At 40.0% G+C, this 26646-nt stretch overlaps 1 protein-coding gene across 2 annotated transcripts in view; it reads right to left on the minus strand.

The window, feature by feature from the left end:
• Positions 1 to 26646, minus strand: part of IQUB (IQ motif and ubiquitin domain containing) — a 53847-nt gene that overhangs the window by 19451 nt on the left and 7750 nt on the right. For both annotated transcript variants that reach the window (XM_037888984.2, XM_037888983.2), the window contains exons 4-10: positions 26400 to 26567; positions 26113 to 26288; positions 25681 to 25836; positions 24547 to 24757; positions 16876 to 17051; positions 2775 to 2945; positions 1508 to 1684 (exon numbers count right to left, since the gene is read on the minus strand). In XM_037888984.2, coding sequence (XP_037744912.1) covers positions 1508 to 1684; positions 2775 to 2945; positions 16876 to 17051; positions 24547 to 24757; positions 25681 to 25836; positions 26113 to 26288; positions 26400 to 26567 — 1235 coding nt within the window. The remainder of the gene's footprint in view (positions 1 to 1507; positions 1685 to 2774; positions 2946 to 16875; positions 17052 to 24546; positions 24758 to 25680; positions 25837 to 26112; positions 26289 to 26399; positions 26568 to 26646) is intronic.

The raw sequence follows: 26646 nt of genomic DNA on the forward strand, positions 1-26646 counted from the left end.
TACTATCTGCTGCTGCATAGCCTCTACATGCTGGTTACTGATACCCAGTCACAGCTTACTGGGTCCCCCTACCTGGATGCCAACAAATCCCCAAGGGATGGGGGACTCAACTAGCTCCTGTTGGTTTCTGAGTAAAAGAAGTCTGCCGATATGCCTGCAAGAAGGCAGAAAGTAGATGTAAAGAGCAGAAGCAGCAGCAATACCACCCTAGAAGCACAGGAGGAGCAACTGTATAGGCAGCAACCTGATCCCCACCCAGGGGAAGGTGAGCACGCCAGACCCAGTGAAGCATCATACCCCCCTCAAGGCAAACTGAGCTTAATGAATCCTGGGGCCATCCAGGACCCACCTAGGAGAAGCCAAGCTCAGCAAAGCATCTGTGTCAAACGGTTGAAGCTTTTTATCCAGACTTTAGTCTAAGTGGGAAGTGGAGCAGGTTGCTTAGATTGATTGTTCACTAGCTTCTTCACCACTCCATAGCTGTGGCCCCTTTTCATGAGAGAATCATGGGTCATACAGTTTTAAGAGGGGGTGGATGTGGCTTTGTTGTGTTGAAACTATCCAGTATAGGCACTTTCCCCATTTGTGCATCCAACTATGGTATTTCTGCAACTTTGCTCCACTACATCCTATTTACCAAGGAGCCCGGAAGATAAGGATCTTAGACTACATCTTATTGTTTAATGAATCAGTTGTTTCACTGAATCAGTATAGTCTCTAATGGCATGGTAAGTATAGTAATTTGTACATATATTTATGCGGTCATAAGCCTTATCAAACATCTTTAAATTTTGTACAATATACAGTTTTTGAGAATACTATTATAGAAGCATACAGCAACTAAGTCTCTTGGTCAGGCTTTCATTATATCCCACGTTGACTACTGCAGTCTTTTCCTTCTTTGGCCTCCCTAAAACTCTCATTTTCCCCCTCCAGTCAAACAAAATGCTGCAGTGAAAGTCATCTTCCTGCTAAACATTTTGATCAAGTCTCTCTCTCTGAATCTCTCTACTAGTTCCCCATTTGATATTGCATCAATTGTAAGTGTCTTGTCACCACCTTCAAAATTCTACATAATTCTGCTGCTTCCTACTTACCTAAGCTTACCTTACTTCACTCCCTACAGCTCTTGTGCTCTGCCAATGCTCCCACACGGAGCACCCATTGGTTAGAGTCTCAAAAAAAACCCACCTCCATGTCATCTTCCATACATGCAGTATACCTTCCTGAGCTCATCTGTGAGGCTTCTACCATTTCCACATTTTAGTTCCTCTTGAAAACCCACTCCTGCAGTTCTACCTATGGCCAATCTTATATTAATAAAAAGAAAAAAACATATGATGTTTCCCATTTCCTCTCTCCCGTTACCTTGTGCCTGACGGCCCATCCTTAAAACTGCGAGTTCCTTGGTAGAAAGACTATTTTTGCTTCTCTGCCTGTAAACACTGAGCATATAGTGAGCTCTACCATAGACAAATATCAGAATCATAATAGAAAGGAGAAATACCTTAAGTACTCTAGTAACCTCAGGGTTAAAGATTGGAGTTTTAATATACTGAAGAAATAATGTGCATATTCTTTTTCTGAGTCCTTCTAGATTGCATTCTTTCACACCTCGCATCATAAGATCAGCCTCTCTGTCAATTAATTCCACTATTTCATGGGTGAGTTTACACTCGTGTTCCTACACAAACAAAATAAAGTTACAACACGGACGTTGCTGATAAATATATATATACATATATAGCTATGTGTGTGTGTGTGTTATATATAACACCAACAAAATCAGCATAATATTCTGTGGTGAAATCCCTGCAGGTTTGACAGAGAATTATACAGTAGAAAAATGTTCTCTTCTGATGCTACCGACCTTCCTCTACCTCTATCTCAAAAACACAGAAAGGGAAATGGATGGTAACAGGTGAATGATGCCGCTTAAATTCAGCCTTCTTTCCTCCAATAAAAATCCTGATTCTATAGCAATTCCAGTTTTCCCAGAATGCAGGATTTGATCTGGATCATTATTATTGTGAAAACAACAAAAACCAAAAACTATAAGCTCCTGCAGTTGATTAACGAGCACTATTTCTAGAGCTGTTCTGACTTTGGACCCAATTCTGATTCCATCAAAGCCAAGGCAAAATCCTCACTTTGGCTTCGATAAGATAAGGATCAGGCTCTTCTATTCTATTTAGGTGCAAGTACCATCACCAAGGTACCTGAGTGCCTTCATGATGTTCAAACAAGGAAATTTAAAAAAAAAAAATCCTGTTAATTTTTTCTCCACTAAAAAGGGAGAGGAAATCAAAGTTTGTGAGACAGAAAAATTACAATCCAAACTAAGAGACATTTCATAACCAAGTTTCTGAAAAGGTATTTCGAATACTGCAGCATAAAAAATGAATGAAAATAAATGACATTAAAAGTATCTCTCCCAGTTTTATCCAATTACTGTAATTATTAAACTTCATAATAAAACTGTATTAAAATTTAACACAAATTTAACATCACAGTGGAGGGTTATAACTTTAAAATTACCTTAAGAAATGAATACTTATCATACAAAGTGATACTGAAACTTGAATGTATATTAAATTGACCTTTCCTAATTTAACAAATAGCACTGGTTAGCACACCACATTCATGCCACCACATCCTCACAACTGTTTGCCAAGAGAAAACTTGCTGATGTGTCCACACCAATTAAATGACTATGGCTCTAGGTATGGAATGTATAACCAAAAGTTAAACTTAAGCGGAAGACCAAAATGTACCTTCACTGTATGTTTGAGTGTTAACAGCACATCCAGCCTCTCATCTTTTGGGAGGTCTTTCATACTAATGCTGCGGTAGATCTCAAGCAGTTCTCTAGCACGTAGTGTAAACTGTGTATCCATTTCAGTCATTTTTCCATCATATGCTTTCCATCTCTTTGGCTCTGCACACTTGAGAAACAATTTGTATCAATCAGAGTTATTTTAATTTGATCAACAGCCAAAAAAGTACATTGTGTTACAAAAAGTCTTACCATAATAAACAAGGAGTCAGCTTTAACACTTATCTAATACAGAAGGCTCTTTCTACCACCAATATTTCCACAATATATATTGTACCCTAGAGTAAAGTTTCAATATTATATGACTTGTAAAAAAAAAAAAAAAAGCTTTGTGAACAGCTTGCCTCCACCCTCCAAAAGAAACTCATGTGAGGTCAGCCTGGCCAGTACAGAAGTAGGTTTCTATAACTGTCTGGAAGCTGGCTAGCCTGCTACAGGTCCATTGCCAACCAGTTTGGGGTTGGAAAGTCAATTATCGATAAAGTGGTGGCAGAGATAACTGAAGCAATCAGGTGTGTGGTTTACCCCAAGGTGGTGGGCATTAAAGATATTCCAGAGGTAATTGCTGGCTTTGAAAGAATGGGGTTTGCTAACTTTGGTAGTGGTATTGATGGGATTCATGTGCCCATAGTTTGCCTCCTCAAGGAGCACATAAGTACATAAACCACAAAGGGTACTACTCCATTGTTATGCAAGCACTAGTGGACCACAGAGGCAGATTTATGAGTGTCAATGTGGGCTGTACAGGAAAATTTCACAATGCCAGACTTTTTCATCACTCAGGAATCTACATTCATGGACAGACTGGGATACCAGTGCCACCAAATGACATTGACATAAACAATGTTACTGTTACCACTGTTATTTTGGGGGACCCCGTGTACCCTCTTTTGCCTTGGCTTCCGAAACTGTACCCTGATTTCAGAGGCCCTGATGAAAAAAGGCTTAATTACACTCTCAGCAAGTGCAGAATGGTTGTTGTATGTGCTTTTGGCACATTAATATCACATTGGAGGTGTTTACCAAAACCCATTTTGGATGCCAGTGCAATTAATGCTTGTGACAGTCTATACTATTATGGTCACCACTTTTACAAGACTATGATAAATTTTGTACAAAGTATGTCTTGTGAAGTATCATTTGAAAAGTCATACTCTGCTGAGTTTTATTGTCCTTGTAAAATGTGCATATCAACATTGTATAGGAAGATATAATATTCTACGTATATCATTGTTAACATGCTCCAAGGGCCAGACAAGCAGGTCCAAACCAATTTTTCAGAGACAAAGACTAACTGGCACCACAGCCAGGTGTTAAAGAGCAATCATCGACTTACGCAGCCATTCTTCAGCACTGGAAAGGTGTAAACAAGAAATTTACATTTAATCTCAGAGACCGTTCAAACCTCAGATAACAAGACACTGTTTGTCTGCACCTCAGTGGGGGGTAATCCTCAAAGAGGAGAGAGGGTATAAGAATGAGAGACAATGGCCTCCACCTCACCTCTCCTCCTCCCATATCTCTGCTCATGACATCAATGATTCTCAATCAACTGAAATAAGGAGGAAGTGGTCCCAGGCTGAAAGGAGATGCAGGCTGTGAAATTTATAACTGTGTATATTGAGACAAAACCTTTGCTTCTAAATTCACTTAGCTTGTTAAGTTAGATATTAGTTTCTGTATTACTCTTTTATTTTCTTTAGTAACCAACCCTGACTTCTAAGCATTATCACTTGTAATCACTTAAAATCTATCTCTCTGTAGGTATACTTATCTTATTGCTTTATCTTAACCACTGAGTTTGGATTAGAGTGTGTGGGAAACTCCATCTGTGATAACAAGGCTGGTGCATATATCATTTTCCTTTGCTGAAATGACAGATTTACCATGAGTTTGTATTGTCCAGGAGGGTACTGTGCAGTACAAGATTCACATTTCTGGTGTCAAGACTGGGGCTAAGAACATGTGGGTGTCACCCTGTATGTAATTCATGAGTGACTGGTCAGAGTGTTTGTGTTTAACTGTGTTTTACATGCTAAAGGCTGTAAGCAGGCCAGTAGTGGATGTTCTGACAGCAAAGCAGTGTAAAAGGCACCCTAGGCTAGATAATTAAGGGCACACAGTTGTTCAACAGTCCAGATTGTACCCTGGGGAATGCCACAATGCTGTCCAAATTACTCTGGCTTGCAGTGCTCTTCACAGCCTTTGTGAAGCCAGAGGTGTGCCATTTCCCCCTGAATGGACCTATGACAGCAAGGGGATGCTGAACTGGTACCCTCAGCCAGAAAATGCAGCTACCACTGTGGGAGCTGGTTGTACCTGGGCAGCAGAACTAGGGGATGTGTTGTGTGCTCACATTATGGACTTGCATGGCGCAGTGGAAGAAGGGGAATAGTACTTGTATGAATGTGTTTTTTGGGGGGAAACAATTGGCTCATTGGAGGGGCAGTGTTTGGGAGAGGGATAGTCCTGATGCCATGCAATACAAGTCACAATGACATGAGGAACATGAGGAAAAATGAATTTGTATGTGGTTTGGGGGTTCATCATCACAGTGAAAGTCACGAACCTGTGAGCTTTAATCCCAGCTCTACCACTAACTGCTGTGAAGTGTTGAGCAAATCACTTAGCCTCTCTGTGACTCAGTTTCTCTCTCTGTTAAATAAGGATATTAATACTTTCCTATCTGTAGAACAGGGTTCTACGATTTAATTAGTGTTTAGACAGCATTTTAAATGGGTAAACCAGTAAACGCTTCTTACTGCCTACTGCACAGGGGTGCTAGGAGGATAAATTCATGACATTCATGACATTGATATTATGGCAATAGGGGCCATATAACAAATGTGAATAGTGCATATTAGGAACTAAAAGCCTGCAAAGCTTTATTTTAAGAAACAGTTTAATTTTCAAGTTATGTAGGCACAAAAAAGCAGAAAAAATTGAAAATAGGACTTTACAATTGCAAATTTGACCGATTCTTAACTATATCATCACTAGGTATGGAACTATAATTAAATGAGGTACTGTGTAGGGCTATAATTAAATGAAGTACTGCTAACTGGAACTGATGGTCTGGAGCCAAAATTGATTAAGAAATCTGAAAGGAAACAGGACAGACCCTATAATGAAATCCTAAATCTCTGAATTAGAGCTGGTAAACTCTTGCAAAACTGGAAACAAGCAATTTTTACTCTACCATGACAGAAGTTTATTACTTTTGTTTTGTCATGCATGCATAGTAAGACAAATCCTTTAAAAATGTTGTAAGGGTTACATTAGCCTGCATCACTAGAGTCCAATGCCAACAAAGTAGTCAGTTCTCTAACTTTACACTAAGACAGTTAAATTCTTCTGATATGATTTTCCAGTGGGTATATGAATTCAATTTTTGGCCTCCCCCGCCAATTAAAAACTTGACCTTTGGCTCTCCTAGTTTGAGACTTGTTGTGTCAGGAAGAATTAAAGTGCAAGGTTCTCTTTAGGACATGCTGATTACAGCTAGTTGAGACAAATTTACAAAATGCATCCGATGAAGTGAGCTGTAGCTCACAAAAGCTTATGCTCAAATAAATTTGTTAGTCTCTAAGGTGCCACAAGTACTCCTTTTCTTTTTGCAAAACACTTAAGTGATCTAGCAGTTTTATACAGTGCAGAAGGTCTCTAAAATTGGGTCACCAAATCTACAACAGCAGGGTTAGAAAGTATGAAAATCTTGGTATAATCTGTCATTTTGGAATTTCTGATGATATTGTAAAGTGGTACTATAAAAATGAAATGATGCACCTAAATGTAACATGCAGCTCCTCTTTGAAGAAATAGTAATGTCATCAGTATGAAAAGCAAGATTGTCAATGCTTGAGAATGAATCTCAAGCTCTCTGATTTCAGGCTTATTTTCATGTACTCACAATTGATGCAAGAAATTTAAAACTTCCTGATTTTTTTACAGCTCTCTCCTGCCTTTTAGTTTGCTGGCAGCAATGTTGAATTTGCAATAATCCTGTTATCTGAATTGCTTCAGGGAGCAGGACTACTGTAATTGCACTCTGCTGCCAGCACATAAAAGCAAAGCAGAGCATCAGACGAGAGCAATACAAGAACACAAGCATGAAGAGAGAGAACAGAAGAAAAGAAAAGGGAAACAACATAGAATGGGCACAGAAAAGGCAGTTGAGAAACAGTACAAAGCATGAAAACTATGAACACCATGAGCAAGAGTCAGGGCCAGTTCTAGGATTTTTGCCAACCCAAGCAAAAAAATTTTTGGCCGCCCCTGTTTTTTTGTCTCCCCACCCCGGCCCCCCAACTCCGCCCCTTCCCAACCCCTTCCCCAAAACCCTGGCCCCGCCTCCTCCCCCGGGCGTGCCGCATTTCCCCCCCATTGCTTCCTGCAGCTCCCCCCCCGCAACCCCCGGCCCTAGCTCACCTCAGCTCTGCCTGCTCCCCGAACACACCGCCGCTCCGCTTCTCCCCCTCCCTCTCAGGCAAGGGAGAGGCAGCGCATTCAGGGGAGCAGGTGGAGTGGAGGTGAGCGAGGGTGGGGGGAGCATAGGCAGTAACGGGGGGGGGAGTGGAACCGCTCCCCGCTCCAGCTCACCTCCGCTCCACCACCGCCGCCTCCCCCAGTGCGCTGCCACTCGGCTTCTCCTCCCTCCCTCCCAGGCTTGCCGTGTGAAACAGCTGTTTCGCACGCTGCAAGTCTGGGAGGGATGAGGGAAGAAACGGAGCGGCGGCAGCGCACTCAGGGGAGCAGGCGGAGGAGGAGCGGAGGCACATTTCTAGGGGCGGCATGGCTGGCGCCGGAATGCCACCCCTAGAAATGTGCCGCCCCAAGCACCTGCTTGTTTTGCTGGTGCCTAGAGCCGGCCTTGGCAGCAGTAAATAACAATAGTCATATAGCTCCTCCCTGAAGCACTCTCATGGCTATATTATGATTTCTATTGCTGTAAGATATTACCCTTTTAAAACACATACACATACAACAAATGAGGAAGTCCAATTTAAAAAGAGAAAGAAAGGATTTGGAAGGGAAGGTAATAAATAGAGGGCCAAGAGAAGTCATTCTAAAAATACATTAAAAGCACCAAAACAATTAAAATTTAGAAGCAGGAAGGGATGAAATGAGAAATATTTTGCAGGGGAGCAAGTTTCACACCACAAGACTATTGCAGCGAAAGTGCAATTGCCTGTAGACTTCAAATATGATGGCATGATCTTTAAATGGCAAGTGGGATGCGACTGCAGTTACATGTCCGTACAAGGTTCAAGTACCAGGCCTATAATGCAGTCAGGCCTAGTCCGTGAGAGGCAGACAAATGTAAAAAAAAAACCCACATAGCAGTATCATATAAACACTGTAGTTAATGGTGCTACTGAATTGGGAATAAGCAAAAATGATGGAGAAGCCCAAGTGACAGCCCAACAAAGAAGGAATTAAAATAATCAAGCCCAGTGTTTGCAAGGGCATTTATGACTGTTGTTAGGTTATCACTGAGACAATGTGGGTGAAGTAATAACTTTTATTGGACCAACTTCTGTTGGCGAGAGGGACAAGTTTTTGTGCTTACACAGAGCTCTTCACCAGGACACTTTGGTTATCGTGACATAAATACTGTATGTAACCTGCACAAATTCTGAAATTAAAGAAAGCAGCATTTCTGTATCATATCAAACACATGGCTTTCCACAGAAAGAGCACAATCAACAGGGATGCCAACATTCTAAACCTCAGTCACTTCCTCTCAAGGAATTCTCTCAACAAGTGAGGACACAAAAGAGCAAGCGTTTCTACAAAACAGCAAGACTGGTATTCCCAGTCTAAGGAGGAGAAGCATCCAGCTGGTAATATCAAGCATTCTCCCAGAGCAGAAACTAAAGCTGCAGGGTCCCTGGGTCAAGAGATATCCAGTTTTGTATGATTAGCAAAACAAGGATATTCTAACCCCTTGTCTGGGGATCATCTCATCAACAACATGAGTACCTGGAGTAAAACCATTTTTCGGTGTAGCCATTCTGTGGGCACTCTCTTCAACCCCCTAAAGAAACATCTACACCACACACTCAGCCCAGGTCTGTAGTACCTGGGATTGGGAACTCGGTGTTTCCAAGCCCATGTTTGAGTGTCCACATTGCATTGCAAACCTGGGTTTACAATTGCTGGACCCGGGGGTCTCACAGTTGTGCTAGCGCATCCATATTGCGCTACAAAGACCTTTGAGTCTGTAGCTTGACCTGTGTCCACACTGCAAAATGACAGGGCTTGGACGCAAGTCATAGCAGAAGTGGGGGTCTGACCCACCCCCCTAGCAGGGTCCTAGGACTTGAATGCTTGCTGGCACGAGTCAGACCGATTTGTGTGGGGATGGAAGAGGGGTTGGGGCTCAAACCTGAATCAAAGCCCAAGCTTAGTGTACAGCATAGACACACCTTAAATAAACTCAAGGAATTATTCTTCCAGGAAATCCTGTGCTTTGGCTGATCTGAACAATATCTGTGAGGACACCAATATCAGTGTTGACACAAGATCAGATAACTCGGTCATGAAATTCCCTATTAAATATGATGTGGCCCACACACCAGCAGAACCATCAACTTTTGTCTTGCATCATGGCCATAGGAGAAGATAAGAGATGGCCAGATGTTCAAATAACCTACTGCAGATACTGGTTTATCTCATGTATTTCTACAGTTATACTGCACCTCCCTTTCATTCACCATGAGGTAGGTGAAGCATTCAATATCCACCGGGAACCAGCCATGCCAAACTGGATCTCTGCATCATCATCATCCAACCAGATTTTAGTGATCCACACCAATGTCTAGATAACATTCCACACAATGATCAAGAAGTAAAGTGAAGTTATTCAAAACAGATCTAACATTATCCATTCAAAAACTCATGCAGGAAGAGCCTATGCTACCTGTTTCACTCTGGCCACATGAATTCTTCACAATGTGAGTCAAAGTTATTTGCTAAAGAAACCTAAAACCAGGAAACTTTTGCCATCCTTGAGAATCACCTGCTAACTCCCTCACCAACGTCATTTTCCCCACAAGGAACCACCTTTCATCTACCCCAACACTAAAAACACAAAAGGCAAGAATTCTCACTCTCATTACCTCAGTGCCTGATAGATGTATACATCACAAGGGAAATAACGATGAAGAAAACTCATACCCCCAAACATTCCAAACAAAAGAAAAACCACAAAAAATAAAACAAAAGTGGGGGAAAACTCACTAATTCTTCACTTAAAACATCAAAAGCCAAAGAAGACTTTGCCACAGACTCTCAATATAGAAATTAAAACAAAAAAATTATTCATAAACTCAATCACACATAAAGATGCTCCAGAAACATAACCATTTGGGGGGAAGAGGAAGAAAGGAACAAACAGGTAATGGGAAATAAAATGCATTTGCTGACCTCAGCACCCCACTCCTCGCCACAAATCAGGGTACTCTGAAGGAACAGCTTTTTTCTTTGCTCTCCTGAGTTAACTATGGAGCTCCTGAGTGTACAGGTTGAAATTAAAATACAGAAGATGATATTTGGGAACAATCTTCTTACACTTAAAAAAAGAGGGGTCTACAAGGGGGAGAATATAATGGGTTTAGATTGAAAGCCTATGTTCCTAGTTGGCTGTAAACTCTGCTGGGGAAGAAGCAGTGTAATATTTCATTAGAGAGCCACTGTCTGAGCACTAAATAGACCTAACATTAAAAAGCAGAAGTAATATAGATCACTCATTTTTTAGCAGTATTAATGCTCAGAGAGGAGACTGAAAGGGTAAAAACTCATGCTTTTGATACCAATTCCATGATTTTACTTAGCAAGTATCCTGATTTTTGTACTCTTGAAAAAGAGCAATATTGGTTGAGCCTATAGCATACATCAATGTAGCAGAGTTATAGACCCACCTACTAATTCCCATCAACATTTCAAAATGGATGTTCAAAATGAGGAAGGTTAAATATATTATCTAATCAGTATCAGCTGAGCAGTTCTCTTGCTTTAGCTCATAAATGTTAACTTGAGTACTCAACAGAATTCTATGTTCAGCAAAAAAAAAAAAGACATTAAATAGCATGAAGTATTTGCTTCATACAATATTGCTATGCTTTGTTTTCAATCAAAGATGATAAACTGCAACTAAAATTCAAACATTTGAAAGTTATATTGAAATACTTCTGTTTTGTAGGAGGCTAGTAACATCTGAAAGTAGGTAAATTAACTCAGCATATTATTATTTCTTTTGAGTACGGTCCCTTGCTGGCCACTTCTGGGGGCCGCCTGAGGTTAGTGCTGCCCAGCTAGAGTCTGTATCCTGAACCCTCTCCCGCACCCCAACCCCCTGGCCCAGCCCTGAGCCCCATCCCGCACACAAACTCCCTCCTAGAGCCCGCACCCCCTCCAGCACCCCATCCCCCCTTGCCCCAGCTCTGAGCCTCCGCTGTACTCCGAACCCATTGGCCCCAGCCTGGAGTCCCCTCCTACACCTCCGCAGTCCGAACCACTTGGCTCCAGGCCTGAGTGCCCTCCTGCAACCAAACTCCCTCCCAGAGCCCGCACCCACTCCTGCACTCCAACCCCTTGCCCCAACCCATAGCCCTCTCCTGCACCCAAACTCCCTCCCAGAGCCCACACCCCATCCCCTTGCCCCAGCTCTAAGCCCCCCCATACTCTGAACCCATTGGCCCCAGCCCGGAGTCCCCCTCCTGCACCCCTGCACTCCGAATCCCTTGGCCCCAGCTCAGAGTCTGCACCCCCAGCTGGAGTCCTCACCCCCTCCTGCACCCCAACCTCCTGCCCCAGCCTGGTGAAAGTGAGTGAGGGTGGGGGAGAGCGAGTGATGGAGGGAAGGGTGATGGAATGAGTGGGGGCAGGGCCTCGAAGAAGGGGCAGGACAGGGGCAAGACCTCAGGGAATGGGCAGGGCAGGGGGTGTGGCAAGGGTGTTCGGTTTTGTTCAATTGTTCAATTTGTTCAAAGTTGGCAACCCTATTTCTACTTAAGGGGAAGATTAGGTCTTCACCATCTTTAAAGTCTTACAGTCGATAAAAACTATGACGACAAACTCTGGGCCAGATTTTCAGCTAATGTAAACCAGCATATGTCTGCTGAAGTCAAAGTATGCGGAGTTACTCTGAGAATCTGGCTTTCTGATTCAAAGGCCTTCATTATCAACACATGGATCATGGAAGCACAGGCACAAAAATGCAAGCACTTACATAAGTAAACCAGCAACTGGTCTCACATCCAGATAATTAAGAGCCTGACTTCCCTTTTTCCCCACACAGCTGTGTGTGCAACCAAAGTACATAAGTGTGTAAAAGCAGCCATGCAATTATACATGCATTTCTTCATATGTAAGAAGGCTTCTACCCGGGAAAATGGAGTTCTCAAAATCTAGAGTTGGTGATGGAAAATGGCACTAAGGCCCTGTCTTTTACTGAACTCTTCAAATCTTGATTTAAATCAAGTTACAGAGAATCCACCATCTACTTTAGTTCAAACCAGCAAGTGATCTATGCCCCAGGCTGCAAAGGAAAACAAAGAACAACCAGGATCTCTCCCAGTCTTACCTAGGGGGGGAAATTCCTTCCTGACCCCAAATATGGAGATCAGTTAGCCCCTGAACACATGGGTGAGACCCACCAGCCAGATGCCTGGGAAAGAATTCTCTGTAGTAACTAAGAGCCTTCCCTATCTAATGTCCCATCTACCATTTAATAAAATCTTTAGATTTATTGCACTTGGACTCACTTTCAGCTTGGTCTTAAAAATAATGTAAGAATTCCTCTAGTTAAGTAAAAGTACAAGTACATTGTTTCTGATAATGCAAGCAACAAAACCAAGGAGAATTTTATGATGTTACATTTGCAGACCATGGCTAGCTGATCAAAAATCTGTATGGCTCCCAGCAAATTCTTTATTTTTATCTTTTCAATAAGCTTTACATATAACAAAATGCCAAATGAATCTCTCTGATAGTGTTAGATACCACAAACACCATATTATGTAAATTTACATAAAGTATCTAGTAGCCACATAAAACAATTGTAAGATAAAATTTACCCCAAAACTTTAGCAGCAAATGTTGTGTTAAAAAAATTAAGATTAATGATATTTCTCTCTCTCCTTGATTTCTTTGTCGTACTTTCCCCGCTTTTATATCCTTGTATCAGCGTTCCCCGTAAGTAGGTTTCCAACAAACTAATTTTTTTGTAATGTTTAATAATTTTTTAGGTTTTCCATTTATTTTCTTTCACTTATTCTCTGATTCTGTGTCACTTTTCATATTATTTTTCTCTTTCCTGTCTATATCTTCTATCAGTATGGTTTATTATACATTTTAGATATCTTTTTGTTCCTTCCTCTCATCTCTTCATTTGTTGAAATTCTAATAAACATCCTTCTCTCCCTTTTCACATTTTCTCTCCTTACCACATCCACTCATTAGGTAACCTCTGCTAAGTTTCAAAAGGTCTTCACTTGGCTCAAACATTCTCTCCTGTTCCCATAACAGGGTTGAGGTCATCCCAAAGAATCTCTTCTCCACTCATCCCAAATTGACAGGGTCAGAAAAACATGAAGAGTGTCTGCCAACTTCATGCAGTATTATGGTTGTCACATTACTACCTTAGTACTTCTCAATCCTTCACAGCTGTTTAAGCTTTTCTGATCCATTTGTAGAAAGGAACAGAATATTACTACATTTCCTAGCTAAGAGTAATGAAGATTTCTAAGAGCTTCATGCTGAGCTTTAACATTAACGTACCTTTATGTCGTCTCTGTTAGGTAAGTATCCCCATTTTATAAATGAGAAAACTGAGGCACAGAATGGTTAAGTTACCTTCCTAAAGTCAGACAGGAATAAAATCCAGGGATGAAATCCTGCCCCCACTAAAGTCAGTGAGAGTTTTGACACCGAGTTCAATGAGGCCAAGATGTCACCCAAGGTCTCCCTACTTTCTGTCCTGTGCATTGAACCATAAGTAAATCCTTTCTTCCAACTAAGAGGCAGGAATGTCTGGCAGCTGCAGCCTGTGCTGCATTGGGAATCACTGCTATGTCTGGCTCCTGCTGAATAAAATGTTTAGAGCGAAGAGCAGCTAACAAGTCATTCTTCTCCTGAGCCAAAACTCCTAGGTAATCTGTGGTTACAAAGAGTAACTACTTCACATTTGGGGACAATTTATACCTTCAAATCAGCGGCACTGCTATGGGTATCCGCATGGCCCCATAGTAGCCAACATTTTTATGGCTGACTTAGAACAACACTTCCTCAGCTCTTGTCCCCTAATGCCCCTACTCTGCTTGCGCTACATTGATGACATCTTCATCATCTGGACCCATGGAAAAGAAGCCCTTGAGGAATTCCACCATGATTTCAACAATTTCCATCCCACCATCAACCTCAGCCTGGACCAGTCCACACAAGAGATCCACTTCCTGGACACTATGGTGCTAATAAGCGATGGTCACATAAACACCACCCAATACCGGAAACCTACTGACCACTATGCCTACCTGCATGCCTCCAGTTTCATCCAGACCACACCACACGATCCATTGTCTACAGCCAAGCTCTACGATACAACCACATTTGCTCCAACCCCTCAGACAGAGACAAACACCTACAAGATCTCTATCAAGCGTTCTTACAACTACAATACCCACTTGCTGAAGTGAAGAAATAGATTGACAGAGCCAGAAGAGTACCCAGAAGTTACCTACTACAGCACAGGCCCATCAAAGAAAATAAAAGAACGCCACTAGCCATCACCTTCAGCCTCCAACTAAAACCTCTCCAACGCATCATCAAGGATCTACAACCTATCCTGAAGGACGACCCATCACTCTCACAGACCTTAGGAGACAGGCCAGTCCTTGCTTACAGACAGCCCCCCAACCTGAAGTAAATATTCACCAGCAACCACACACCACACAACAGAACCACTAACCCAGGAACCTATCCTTGCAACAAAGCCTGTTGCCAACTGTGTCCACATATCTATTCAGGGGACACCATCATAGGGCCTAATCACATCAGCCACAATATCAGAGGCTCGTTCACCTGCACATCTACCAATGTGATATATACCATCATGTGCCAGCAATGCCCCTCTGCCATGTACATTGGTCAAACTGGACAGTCTCTACGTAAAAGAATTAATGGACACAAATCAGACGTCAAGAATTATAACATTCAAAAACCAGTCGGAGAACACTTCAATCTCTTTGGTCACTCGATTACAGACCTAAAAGTGGCAATTCTTCAACAAAAAAACTTCAAAAACAGACTCCCAACAAGAGACTGCTGAATTGGAATTAATTTGCAAACTGGATACAATTAACTTAGGCTTGAATAAAGACTGGGAGTGGATGGGTCATTACACAAACTAAAACTATTTCCCCATGTTTATTTCCCCCCCCACCACTGTTCCTCAGACGTTCTTGTCAACTGCTGGAAATGGCCCACCTTGATTATCACTATAAAAGGTCCCCCCTCACACACTCTCCTGCTGGTAATAGCTCACCTTACCTGATCACTCTCCTTACAGTGTGTGTGGTAACACCCATTGTTTCATGTTCTCTGTGTATATAAATCTCCCCACTGTATTTTCCACTGAATGCATCCGATGAAGTGAGCTGTAGCTCACGGAAGCTTAAGCTCAAATAAATTTGTTAGTCTCTAAGGTGCCACAAGTCCTCCTTTTCTTTTTAAAGAGTTATTAGTTACTATAAGAAATCTTACAGATGCTGTGAACAGCTCAGAACCAAGTATCTTATATGAAGGAAATTTGTTTTTTATTTAGTTAACCAACATGATGGGAACTTAAGTGAAGAGAAAAAGGAGACATCTCTATATAATACAGTATAATATAAATGCATCCAATAGCCATTTTTGAAAAAAAGTGTATAGTTTACTTTGGAGTTTTGAATTCCACTATCAACTTTGTTTTTGAGGCATTTATAACTTTGTCATTTTAATTTGCTTGATGCTGAAATTTGCCATTCAGGGCCCCACTCCAAATATATTTTTGTTATTTGCTCCCCTCCCCACCCAACATTTCATTTAAATTGGTTTGGCCAGTTCTTTGTAAGGTTGTCAACTTTCTATTTTCTGAAAACAGGGCACTACAGCACGTCCCCTTTTGACTGGACTTTCCGGCCGAAAACCGGACTCCTGGCAACCTTTGTTCTTTGTCTTATGCTTACGCACACACCCACACCCACACCCCTACCCAACAAACAAAATGAAATTTTACAGGTACCTAAGGCATGTTTTGACAAAATGCAGTAACTGATTTTTCAAGATACACATACAGCATATCAGAGGGCAGGATCAAGTGTTTATTCATTAGTTTTGATTAGTGACACTGGGTATTTTGGAGAGAGAAATTAATTGGCAGAATTATTTAAAGTTTCAAAAAAAGATCATGCATTTAAAGTAACTACTTTTCATGTATGGGTTCCTATATGATAATAACGTATACTGTACTGTGCAAAAACTAAAATAGCACACATTGTGTCACACAGCTCTAGAATGATATGCATTCTGTTAGGGCCTGACCTTGTATCACTAAAGTCTGAGAGCACAATTAGGTCCTTCATGCAGAATATTCTTATAAGGCAAAATTAATCAACTCAGTGTTAATGTCATTATTATAATGTACTTATATCTTGCTGTGCCTTGCTGTGCTGTGCCTAGAGTGAAACACAGATGGTAGGTTACATGATGCATTGTTCTCATATCTTTTCAAATAACTAGGCAAGTTATGAAGTAAGTGGCAGCTTGAACTCTGTGCTTGGGAAAAATGAAGTGTTCATTAAATTGTACCAACATGAATAAAGACCTAAAAACTATAACTAATGAGGCAATTCTATTCTCTGACAAACATGTGAACGTCTGCACTATGCATAACTGGTCAAGCTAATTACAGTGGTTTACTTTTGTCTGCTGGTTTATAAATGATATTAGGTTTTTGAACTTTGGGTACATTCATGTTCAGACTGAATTATGTCACCAACCTTATCCAAAAAGAACAGTACTGCTTTTTGCTGGTTCTCTTCATCTGCATTTAGTTTGTGTCTCCCAATGGAAGCAATCAGCTGTGTCTCTTGTTCTAGAAGTGCACAGAGGGCTGCCTTTCTTTCTGCTCCAGCGAGAGTGCTGTTAATGCGCTCAATCTCCTCCTGCCTCCATGCTATATTCATTTAAAAAAATGGATTTTAAAACTTCTAAAAGTTTACCAGCTGGACATTTTTGCTTTCACATTCTGTCAATATGTATTTATTTTTCAATGTTTAATGCCAAACTTTCAGTTTCCTAACAAATGACTTGTACATTTTAAAGTTTGTTATGCATATTTTTCATACAAATTAGACAGCACAGAGATGGATCAAATTATGATATAGATATGCTATGTACATTCATCTCCCCAGAGCTGCCATCTTGTGCTCCACAATCTAAAATGTTATTGAGAAAAGATCCCTAGGCCTTACAGTTGTAAAGAAAATCTTCAAAACATGAATCAAGTGTAACTGAAAAAATGAATTCTCCCTGAGTTTGCAGAGAGCCTGAAACAATAGTTCTAAAAAGTGTGAACAGTTCCAGTTCATTTCAATGAGGTATTAACTCAGACGTCCAATGACAGTTTAAAAACCTATATTAACTCTTTCATTGCTGATCAAAGCATATAAGAAATCAAAAAATTTATATTATGAACATCTGCCCAAGTTACTAGAAGTGATATCTCATTTTGGCACCTTTACTGGTTGATGCTTAGAGTCCTACCATTTCTGTCCAATCAAAAAGTCAAGCCCAAGGAACCTAGGGACATCAAATCCACAGTGAGGTGGAATCAAGCCCAAACAGTCCAGCAGAGTCCATGCATTTATTAGAATCCTTTTGAGAGGAAGCCAAGCCCAAGAAGTCCACCAATGGAGCTCAGCTGAGGACTCATGATCCTGTTTTGAACATTTACAGAATATACTGTATAGTGAGCAGAGTTCCATTTGTGGGCAAACCTAGGTAAAATACCAATACTTCCTCCTTCTCCCCTCCCCCCAATAGTTTGATCCCTGAACATAGATATTGTGCACCAAAATCATGAGATAAAAGCAATTACAGTATGTAAATCATATCACATAGCTGAGAATCTGGCCTTCTGACTCCTAGAACCACATTATCAAAAAAAAAACTAACAGTGGAAAGCCAGGGAGAAAATCGTTAGAGCAACTGCAGCACTTGAATATAAGAGCCAGGCAACTGTACTAACTTGTTTAAATAATTATTACATACGTATATAGATCATAGAATCATAGAAATATTGGGCTGGATGTGACCTCGAGAGGGCATCTAGTCCAGCGCTTGGCACTGAGGCAGGACCAAGTAAGGTTAGATCAACCCTGACAGTCAAACCTGTTCTTAAAAGCCTCTAATGATGGGGATTCCTCAATCTCCCTTGAAAGCCTTAATTAATTCCAGTGCTTAATTATCCTTATAATTATAAGGTTTTTCCTAATATCTAACCTAAATCTTCCTTGATGCAGATTAAGCATCCTAAACCCAGTGGACATGGAAAACAATCAATCCTTAATCTCTTTATAACAGCCTTTAACATATATGAAGATTGTTATCAGATTCCCCCTCAAGTCGTCTTCTCTCAAGATTAAAGATGCTCAGGGTTGTTGGTTTTTTTTAACCTTTTCTCATAGGTCAGGTTTTCTAAAGGTTTTATCATTTTTGTTGGTTTTCTATGAACTCTCTCCAATTTGTCCACATTATTCCTAGTGTGGCACCCAGAACTGGACACAACACTCCTGCTCCAGCCTCACCAGTGCCAAGTAAAGTGGGACAATTACCTCTTCTGTCTTTCACACAACACAGCTGTTAATATACCCCAGAATGATATTAGCCTTTTTTGCAACTACATCACATTGTTGACTCACATTCCATTTGTGATCCACTGTAACTCCCAGATCCTTTTCAGCAGTACTACCACCTATCCAATTATTCCCAATTTTGCATTTGCGCATTTGAGTTTTCTTTCCTAAGTGAAGTACTTTGCACCTGTATTTACTGAATTCCATCTTGTTGATTTCAGACCACTTCTCTAATTTTTCAAGGTTGAGTTGAATTCTAACCCTGACCTCCGAAGTAAAGTAACTCCTCATTTAAAGTCGTCCTGGTTAACGTTGTTTCCTTGTTACATTGCTGATCAATTAGAGAACATGCTTGTTTAAAGTTGCACAATGCTCCCTTTTAACACTGTTTGGCAGCCGCCTGCTTTGTCCACTGCTTGCAGAAAGAGCAGCCCGTTGGAGCTAGCTGGTGGGGGCCTGGAACCAGGGTGGACTGGCAGCCCCCCATCAGCTCTCCGCTCCCCTAAGTTCCCTGTGCGGCAGCCGCCCAGCAGGCTATCAATTGCCGGCAGTTCAGCTGTCCATCCCCCCCACTGCCATGTGCTGCTCCTGCCCTCTGCCTTGGAGCTGCTCCCGGGAGCCTCCTGCTTGCTGTGCAGGGATGGTGATGGAAGAGAGGGGTGATAATGTCAGGGTGTCCCCCTCCCCTCTGCTCCTGCCCCCCGCTTATCCCCATCTTCATAGAGTGGGGCGGGGGGGAACACAACTAGCAGCAGCTGCTGTCTCAACTTGCTGATTTACTTAAAAAGGCAGTGTACTTAGAGTGGGGTCAGTGTACTTAAAGGGGCAATGCACATCTCTCTCTCTCTCTCACACACACATAGGGTGTGTGTCTCTGTCTGCCATGCTGTCTCCCCTCCCTCCATTTGTGCTGCCTTGTAGAGTGTGAGGCTACATTAACAACAATGTGTTAACCCTTGTGGGCTCAGCCGAGTGCTAGTTCATCATTTAGCAATAAGGCATTCCCTGAGAAATATCCTACCCTCTGCCTTCACCACCTCAACCAAGCTTCACAGTCATCATTGCTGTGTACAGTATTAAATTGTTTGTTTAAAACTTATACTGTCATGTGTGTCTGTGCCAAAAGCCTTACTAAAATTAAGATATATCAAGTTTACAGTTTCCCTGCATCCACTAAGCCAGTAACCCTGTCAAAGAAGGAAATTAGGTTGCTTTGGCATGATTTGTTCTTGATAAATGCAGGATGGCTATTGCTTATAACCCTATTATCCTCTAGGTCCTTACCAACTGATTGTTTAATAATTTGTTCCAGTATCTTTCCCAATATTGAAGTTAGGCAGGCTGGTGTATATTCCCTGGGTCCTTTTCGTTCCTCTTTTTAAACACAGATACTAAGTTTGCCCTTCTCCTCTTCTCTGGGACCTCAACTGTTCTCCATGAGTTCTCAAAGATAATTGCTAATGGTTCCAAGACTGCTTCAGATAGTTCCTTAAAGTAGTTTAGGACGAATTTCATCAGGCCCTAAATATTCTTTAACCTGTTCTTTCCCTATTCTGGCTTGTATTCCTTACCCCTTGTTGTTAATATTAATTGTGTTAAATATGTGGTCATAGTTAAACTTTTTAGTGAAGGCTGAAGCAAAATAGGCATTAATAACCTCAAACTTCTTGATGTTATCCATTATTAGCTCTCCTTTCCTGCTAAGTAGTGGGCCTACACTTTCCTTTGCCTTTTTGTTGCTCCTAATATATTTATAGAACCTCTTCTTCTTGTCTTGTATGTCCCATGCTAGGTGTAATATGCACACACACATCTGTCTTGGCTTGTTTCGTACTGCCCATTACCACAGTGTATAAATGCTGATAGATGGATAATATATGCACATACACTTATGAACTTATTTCTGTTCCTAACAATATCAAAATGTTTTAAAATGAGATAGTGACTTTTCTTTATGTATTATATAATCAACCTGGAATTTTCTTTGTGAGATTTTTTATTTTTTTGGAAAGTTAAGAATTATCTGCATACATAAAACCTTTCCTAAAATATTATTCCAAAACAGTCACACAACAAAGCATACATGTCAAGAAAACAGTATATAATGTATACTTAATGGGGGGAGGGCAGGAAATCTAACATAATACCCTATCCCAAGAAAAAGCTGCACAAAGAAAAGGTTTATTCACTTCTTATCTCCAGCACCTTATGCTTTTTCATTTTAGAAGATTTTAACTCATTTCCTTAAGGCTCCTTTTGCTATGGTTTTAATGCTAGGCTGCCTGACAAATTCACAGTATCCCAAGGTACTTCTAAGAGCAATCATTTTAGTCAACAATAGCATTGCATAGCCCAAAGCTTCATATACCACAAGGAGGCAGGAATTTAAAAGACAAAACTAATAAATATAGTAAGCAAGGTTGTGTTTAAGAGACTAAAAGGTGTTTAGATACAACTATTGGAATTGTCTAGATTCACTTATTGAATTCAGGCAACCAGTTTAAAAATGCACCTTATAGTGTAACTGCTTTACAGGTATTGAGAAATCTCCAGTCTTTAACTATTCCCATGTACCCATTTTACATTTTAATAATAAAATTGCCTTACTAAAATATTATATATATTATATAAACTAGACCTTGTTTACTATTCATGCTAAAAAAAAAAGAAAAAGAAAAAAGAGACTGACAACAATTCTAGCCAGTTCTGGCTGACCCTGTCACAAACCACCCCTGTTGTGATCACTGGCAATGCCCTTCACTGATCTTTAGAGGCCAGTAATCTCCTTCTATTACTGTCACAGTGATTTAGCTTGTATAGTCTGTTGACACTGTAAGAATGTGAAAGTACTTCTAGCTGCAGGTGGAAAAAAAAGTGGTTCCTAGGATCACTAAGCTCTGTTATAATGAGGTGACTGCAGGTCACTGTACAGAGAAGCACCTAGTTAAACAAACAAACAACAAAAGCAAACAGTCAATAATTTATATAATGACTGATTTTTTTCCAACATCTGTAATGAAATTTTCTTTTACATTGTTTGTACTGGCACAAACTTCTTGTGTTTCCTAGATACTACATTCCTCAACTTGCACAGCTCAGGATTTTATTTATGAACCAGATGGTATTTTAACTAAACAAAAGAAACACTTATATAACTACAAGTTTCAAATAAAAAAATAGAAAGACTAATTCAGGATTTCAAGTCCATCTTTGCTGGTTCTATCTCAAATAAGCCTCTTCAAAGAAAACCAAGTGGACTGGGTCACATTGTTAATTATGAAACAGGTTTTAAAATAAATGCTATGGGGCTCCAGATTCCAAACATAAGCACTAACAGTAAATGGCCAAGCTTTTCAAAATGACTTGCGATTTTGGAGTCCTCAATTTTTGGGTACCCAACCTGTCACACATCTTTCAGGAGCCTGATTTAAGAAAGTGCTGCGCACTCACACTCTGAAAATCAGGCCACTTGAAGGTGTCTCATATTGGGTGCCCAAAAACACCTACAATCACTAGTCATTTCTGAAAATTGTGGCCAATAACATCAATACTACTTAGCACTTGAACAGCAGTTTAGCCTTTCAGACGCTTGAAGTTTGGCAGAATCAGAACAGATGCAAGTAGAACTCAGGAGTTTTTAGCTCACTATCTTGAATTCAGTTCACTAGACAATGCTGTCCCCATCACCACTTGAGCCACAGAAGTAATGTTATCAGAGGCTACCAACAGACCACAACAGTCTTATTCAATGTGAGAAATTTTAGAGGAATTCCTGTAGTTTCATTATATGACAACATTTGCACAAGACCAGTTTTTAGATATTGTTTTTCTTCAGAAAGGTATGCTCTGATATTCTCTGTGTAATATTTGTATGTTCAGGTCATTCTGCTGTTGCTGTTATAGCAGGTATCCCTCTGCAGCACCTCCTTCGTGTTATTGCAAGGGAAAGGTATAAAGGTCTTGCTATACTAGAAGACATGATTCATTTCAGTGAGGGATAAGTGTGAAGTTGCACCCCATAAAGCTTTATAGAAATATGCTTATGAGTGTAAATATGACATAACTGGAATATGTTTTATGCTAGATATGCCATGTAACATATCTTTGCAAAGGTTATGTTCTTCTGCATGTATTCATCCTATTCATATGCATGTATCATTTTTATATCTGAAGTTATGAGCGTTGGCTATCTGTTGTATTTAAAGTGTTTGCTGTAGAAACCACCTAGCGCAGATTTGGTCAACATAGTGTGAAGGGGTTATTCAAGTAATTGGGAGTACTTGGTTAACAATGGACCTTGATAGATGCCAATCCACATCTGAGCTTTCCTGGGAACATCCTGTAGAAAACTGAGTCATGCATGAACATGTGACTTGCCCATGTGACTCCAAAACTCCATTTTGTAGCTGGATTCTACACAGGGGGGAGACAGGGGTTTCCACCCACGAGAGAGACTATATATGCTCCTGGGAAAACCCCTTCATTTGGTCTTCAGCTGGCTCAAGAGATAGCCTCTCCACTCCAAGGAGATGCCTGAAAGAAACTGAAACAAAAGACATTAACTACAGGGGTGTGAGTGATTGCTGGACCCAGACTAGAAGAAGGCTAGTCTGTCAAAGAAGCTTATTGGAAATCTCTGAGGGTGAGATTTACCTGCATTTAGTTTCCTACTGTATTAGGCACAGATTTGCGTGTTTTATTTTATTTTGCGTGGTAATTCACTTTGTTCTGTCTGTTATTACTTGGAACCACTTAAATCCTACTTTTTGTATTTAATAAAATCACTTTTTATTTATTAATTAACCCAGAGTATGTATTAATACCTGCGGGGGGGGGAGGGGGGAAACAGCTGTGCATATCTCTCTATCAGTGTTATAGAGGGTGAACAATTTATGAGTTTACCCTGTATGAAGCTTATACAGGGTAAACGCATAATTTATTTAGGGTTTGGACCCCACGGGGAGTTGAGTATCTGAGTGCTGGAGACAGGAGCACTTCTTAAGCTGTTTTCAGTTAAGTCTGCAGCTTGTGAGGGACGTGGTTCAGACTTGGATCTGTGTTTGCAGCAGGCAAGCATGTCTGGCTCGAACAAGGCAAGGTACTGAAGTCCCAAGCTGGCAGGGAAAACAAGCTCAGAGGTAATCTAGGCACATTAGGTGGCAGTCCCAAAGGGGTTTCTGTGATCCAACCCGTCACAATAAGACTCAGAAGACTCACATGCAGGACACTAACAAGTTCAGTAAATGGTCAGAGGGAAATAAAAGAGGAGAGAAGAAGAAAATTAAGATTAAAAGGACATCAGAGGATGAGAGGGGATTAAGGACATGTGTATGTTGTCTTTTGAGTTTTGGCTAAAATATTACAAACCTCTGTGGCAGTTTAGATGGTTAAAATTCTGAACTATGGACATTAAATCTGTATTTTGTATGGATTTATTTTCAGCTATTTAAGTGCATCACAGTTATGTTAATCTTATTGCATTTCAAGCAAACAAATAAACAAAAAAACATTCCAGTTCCTCCAACTGAAGTCAGCAATAGAAATGGATGAAGACAACAGTAAATCTATCAGATAGAACAATTATCAGCTGTATTTGGTAACCTGATTATTTCCTAATATGAAACAGAAAATATTTGGCTGCTAGATAGTAATTTACTTTTAAAAGTACTTCATTTTTAAAGTACTTCCATTGCAAACTGAAAAAAAGTAATGGAAACATTTCCACTGACATCAGGGCTCTGTAAAAGTTTGTTTTTAACAAAACCTACATTTGAGGCCTGAGACAATTTGAAAATGCCTCTAAGAAAAACTTACATTCTAAAGCATGGTAAAGTAGTTCAAAGTCTTCCTTTGTTTTAGGATTCAATCTTCGCTCATGCTCCCTTCTCAATCTTTCTTCCTTCTCTCTTTTTTTCCTTAACTCTTCTTGTGCCTCCCATTCTAACCGCAACCTTTTTTCTTCTCTTAATTTCTGTACAACATTTATGGCATGCCATCGTCGGAAATATGTCTGTATTACTATTACCTAAATAGAGTATAAAACAGATGAATAATTATCCATTTAAAGTACAATGCCAGAAATTTTGTTTTAAGTAGAAGAGAAATTTGTTAGAAATTACAATTTTGTTTAAAATGTACAAAAACTAAATCATGACCTTCACTGTACTCCTACCAAGGTAGATGGTAGTTCTGTTATTGACTTCAGTGAGAGCACAATTGGGCCTAAGTGTACCACTGACTATCTAGCTTCAAGTTATCAAATGTATGCCTGATCTGTGATTATAAAATATGGCTACCTCATGATCTTATCTCAAATTCCTCCTCAAAACTCTCCTTTGCCATGATGCCTACACAAAACTTGCTAAGGATTAGGCCGCTGGTATACTGAAACAACTGCCTATTATACTGACCAATACTGTCTCACTGTTCCTTGTACTCCCCCCTGCGTCTGTATCACTCTGTTGTCTTATACATAGATTGTAAGCTTTGAGGCAGGGACTTTTTGTTCTGTGTTTGTCCAGTGCTCCTTCTTATTAGACCATGGTGCCTCCATGGATCAACTTGTGGAGTCATGTATACTTATGCCTACAATTTGCCTAACTAAAGAAATTTTATGAGAAACCTATGAGGAAATCAAAACATTTTAAGACAAACTTCTATACATAGCAGTTGGGATGTCACTCATTCTGAGAGAAACCACCAAGTCTTCAAATCAAATTTCTTAAGATGTGCAGTAACTAATGATGATCTCACTGTTGTTAAAATACAACGCTGATAACACTCTAAATTAGCAGATACATGCTTTTTCCCTACCCCACGGACAATCATAAAAACAAAATTTAAAGATTAAAAGACATTTTTGCCATTCATCTTTAAACACTTTCTTTGAACACTTATCCCATCATATCTATAATATGTTGCTTTACACATAAATGGATAAGAACTTACTGCATCAAGTCTATGTTTATGATATTCTTCTGCTGTAAAATAAGTTCTTGGTTCTATTAGCTTGTCAGTCATGTTTGACACATAGAGGCCAATTTTAGTCATCTGTGTGGAGGTTGTATTTCTAGTCTGTTGGCGCTTATTTTTCTCCACAACGGTCTGGAACAAAAATATAATTTATATTAAAATATGACATTATAAAAACCTATACTGAGGATTTTTGTATTTTTTCCAATTAAAATAAAAGTCAGCTACTTAAAATCATGCAAGTTAATCTTATTAACTATTTGTTTTTAAGTTAAACTGCTTATTTTGATATTTATTTCCAATTTATGCTCAATTATTTCTCCAATCAGCTTAATTTCTGGCAACAATGTCAATATTCTATTCTGCTTAGCAGAAAATGTTCTAAATGAAAGACTGTTAAAAGATTACCTGTGTCTCCCTGCAAAATAGTTTAATTCCTTTGTCACGTCGTTTTTTGGGTACTGTTTGTGATCCTGCATTATGAAATTCCACACCTGTTACACTATGCTTAAATCCACCCAGAAATGGTTTACGATAGGTAGGCCTTTCAATCTCTACTGCTACATCTTGGAATGTGTCAGAATCTGTTCAGATATTACAATCATTAGATACAATTGTATACTATTCTGTAAGTAATCTGATTACTATTTGACACAAATATTAATATTAATGCATATCTGAAAAACATTATTGACCTGTTTGCACTCTCACAGTTATGACATCAGGCATGTTGTAGTCCTGCTGCAATTTAATTGCTTTGATTGGGTACTGTTCTGGATCAAGAGAGAACATCTCAATTTGGATAGTTCCATGAGGCCTAACTCCAATATCCATTAGAGTTTCACTATCCTCAATTAGCCTCCCTAAAAAAAAAAAAAAAAAAAAAAAAAAAAAAAAAAAAAAAGTTAACCATGTAAGGTGTTCTTCTGTAATAAATGAGAA

The sequence above is a fragment of the Chelonia mydas genome, chromosome 1, assembly GCF_015237465.2.
Source record: "Chelonia mydas isolate rCheMyd1 chromosome 1, rCheMyd1.pri.v2, whole genome shotgun sequence".
NCBI classification, from domain to species: Eukaryota; Metazoa; Chordata; order Testudines; family Cheloniidae; genus Chelonia; species Chelonia mydas.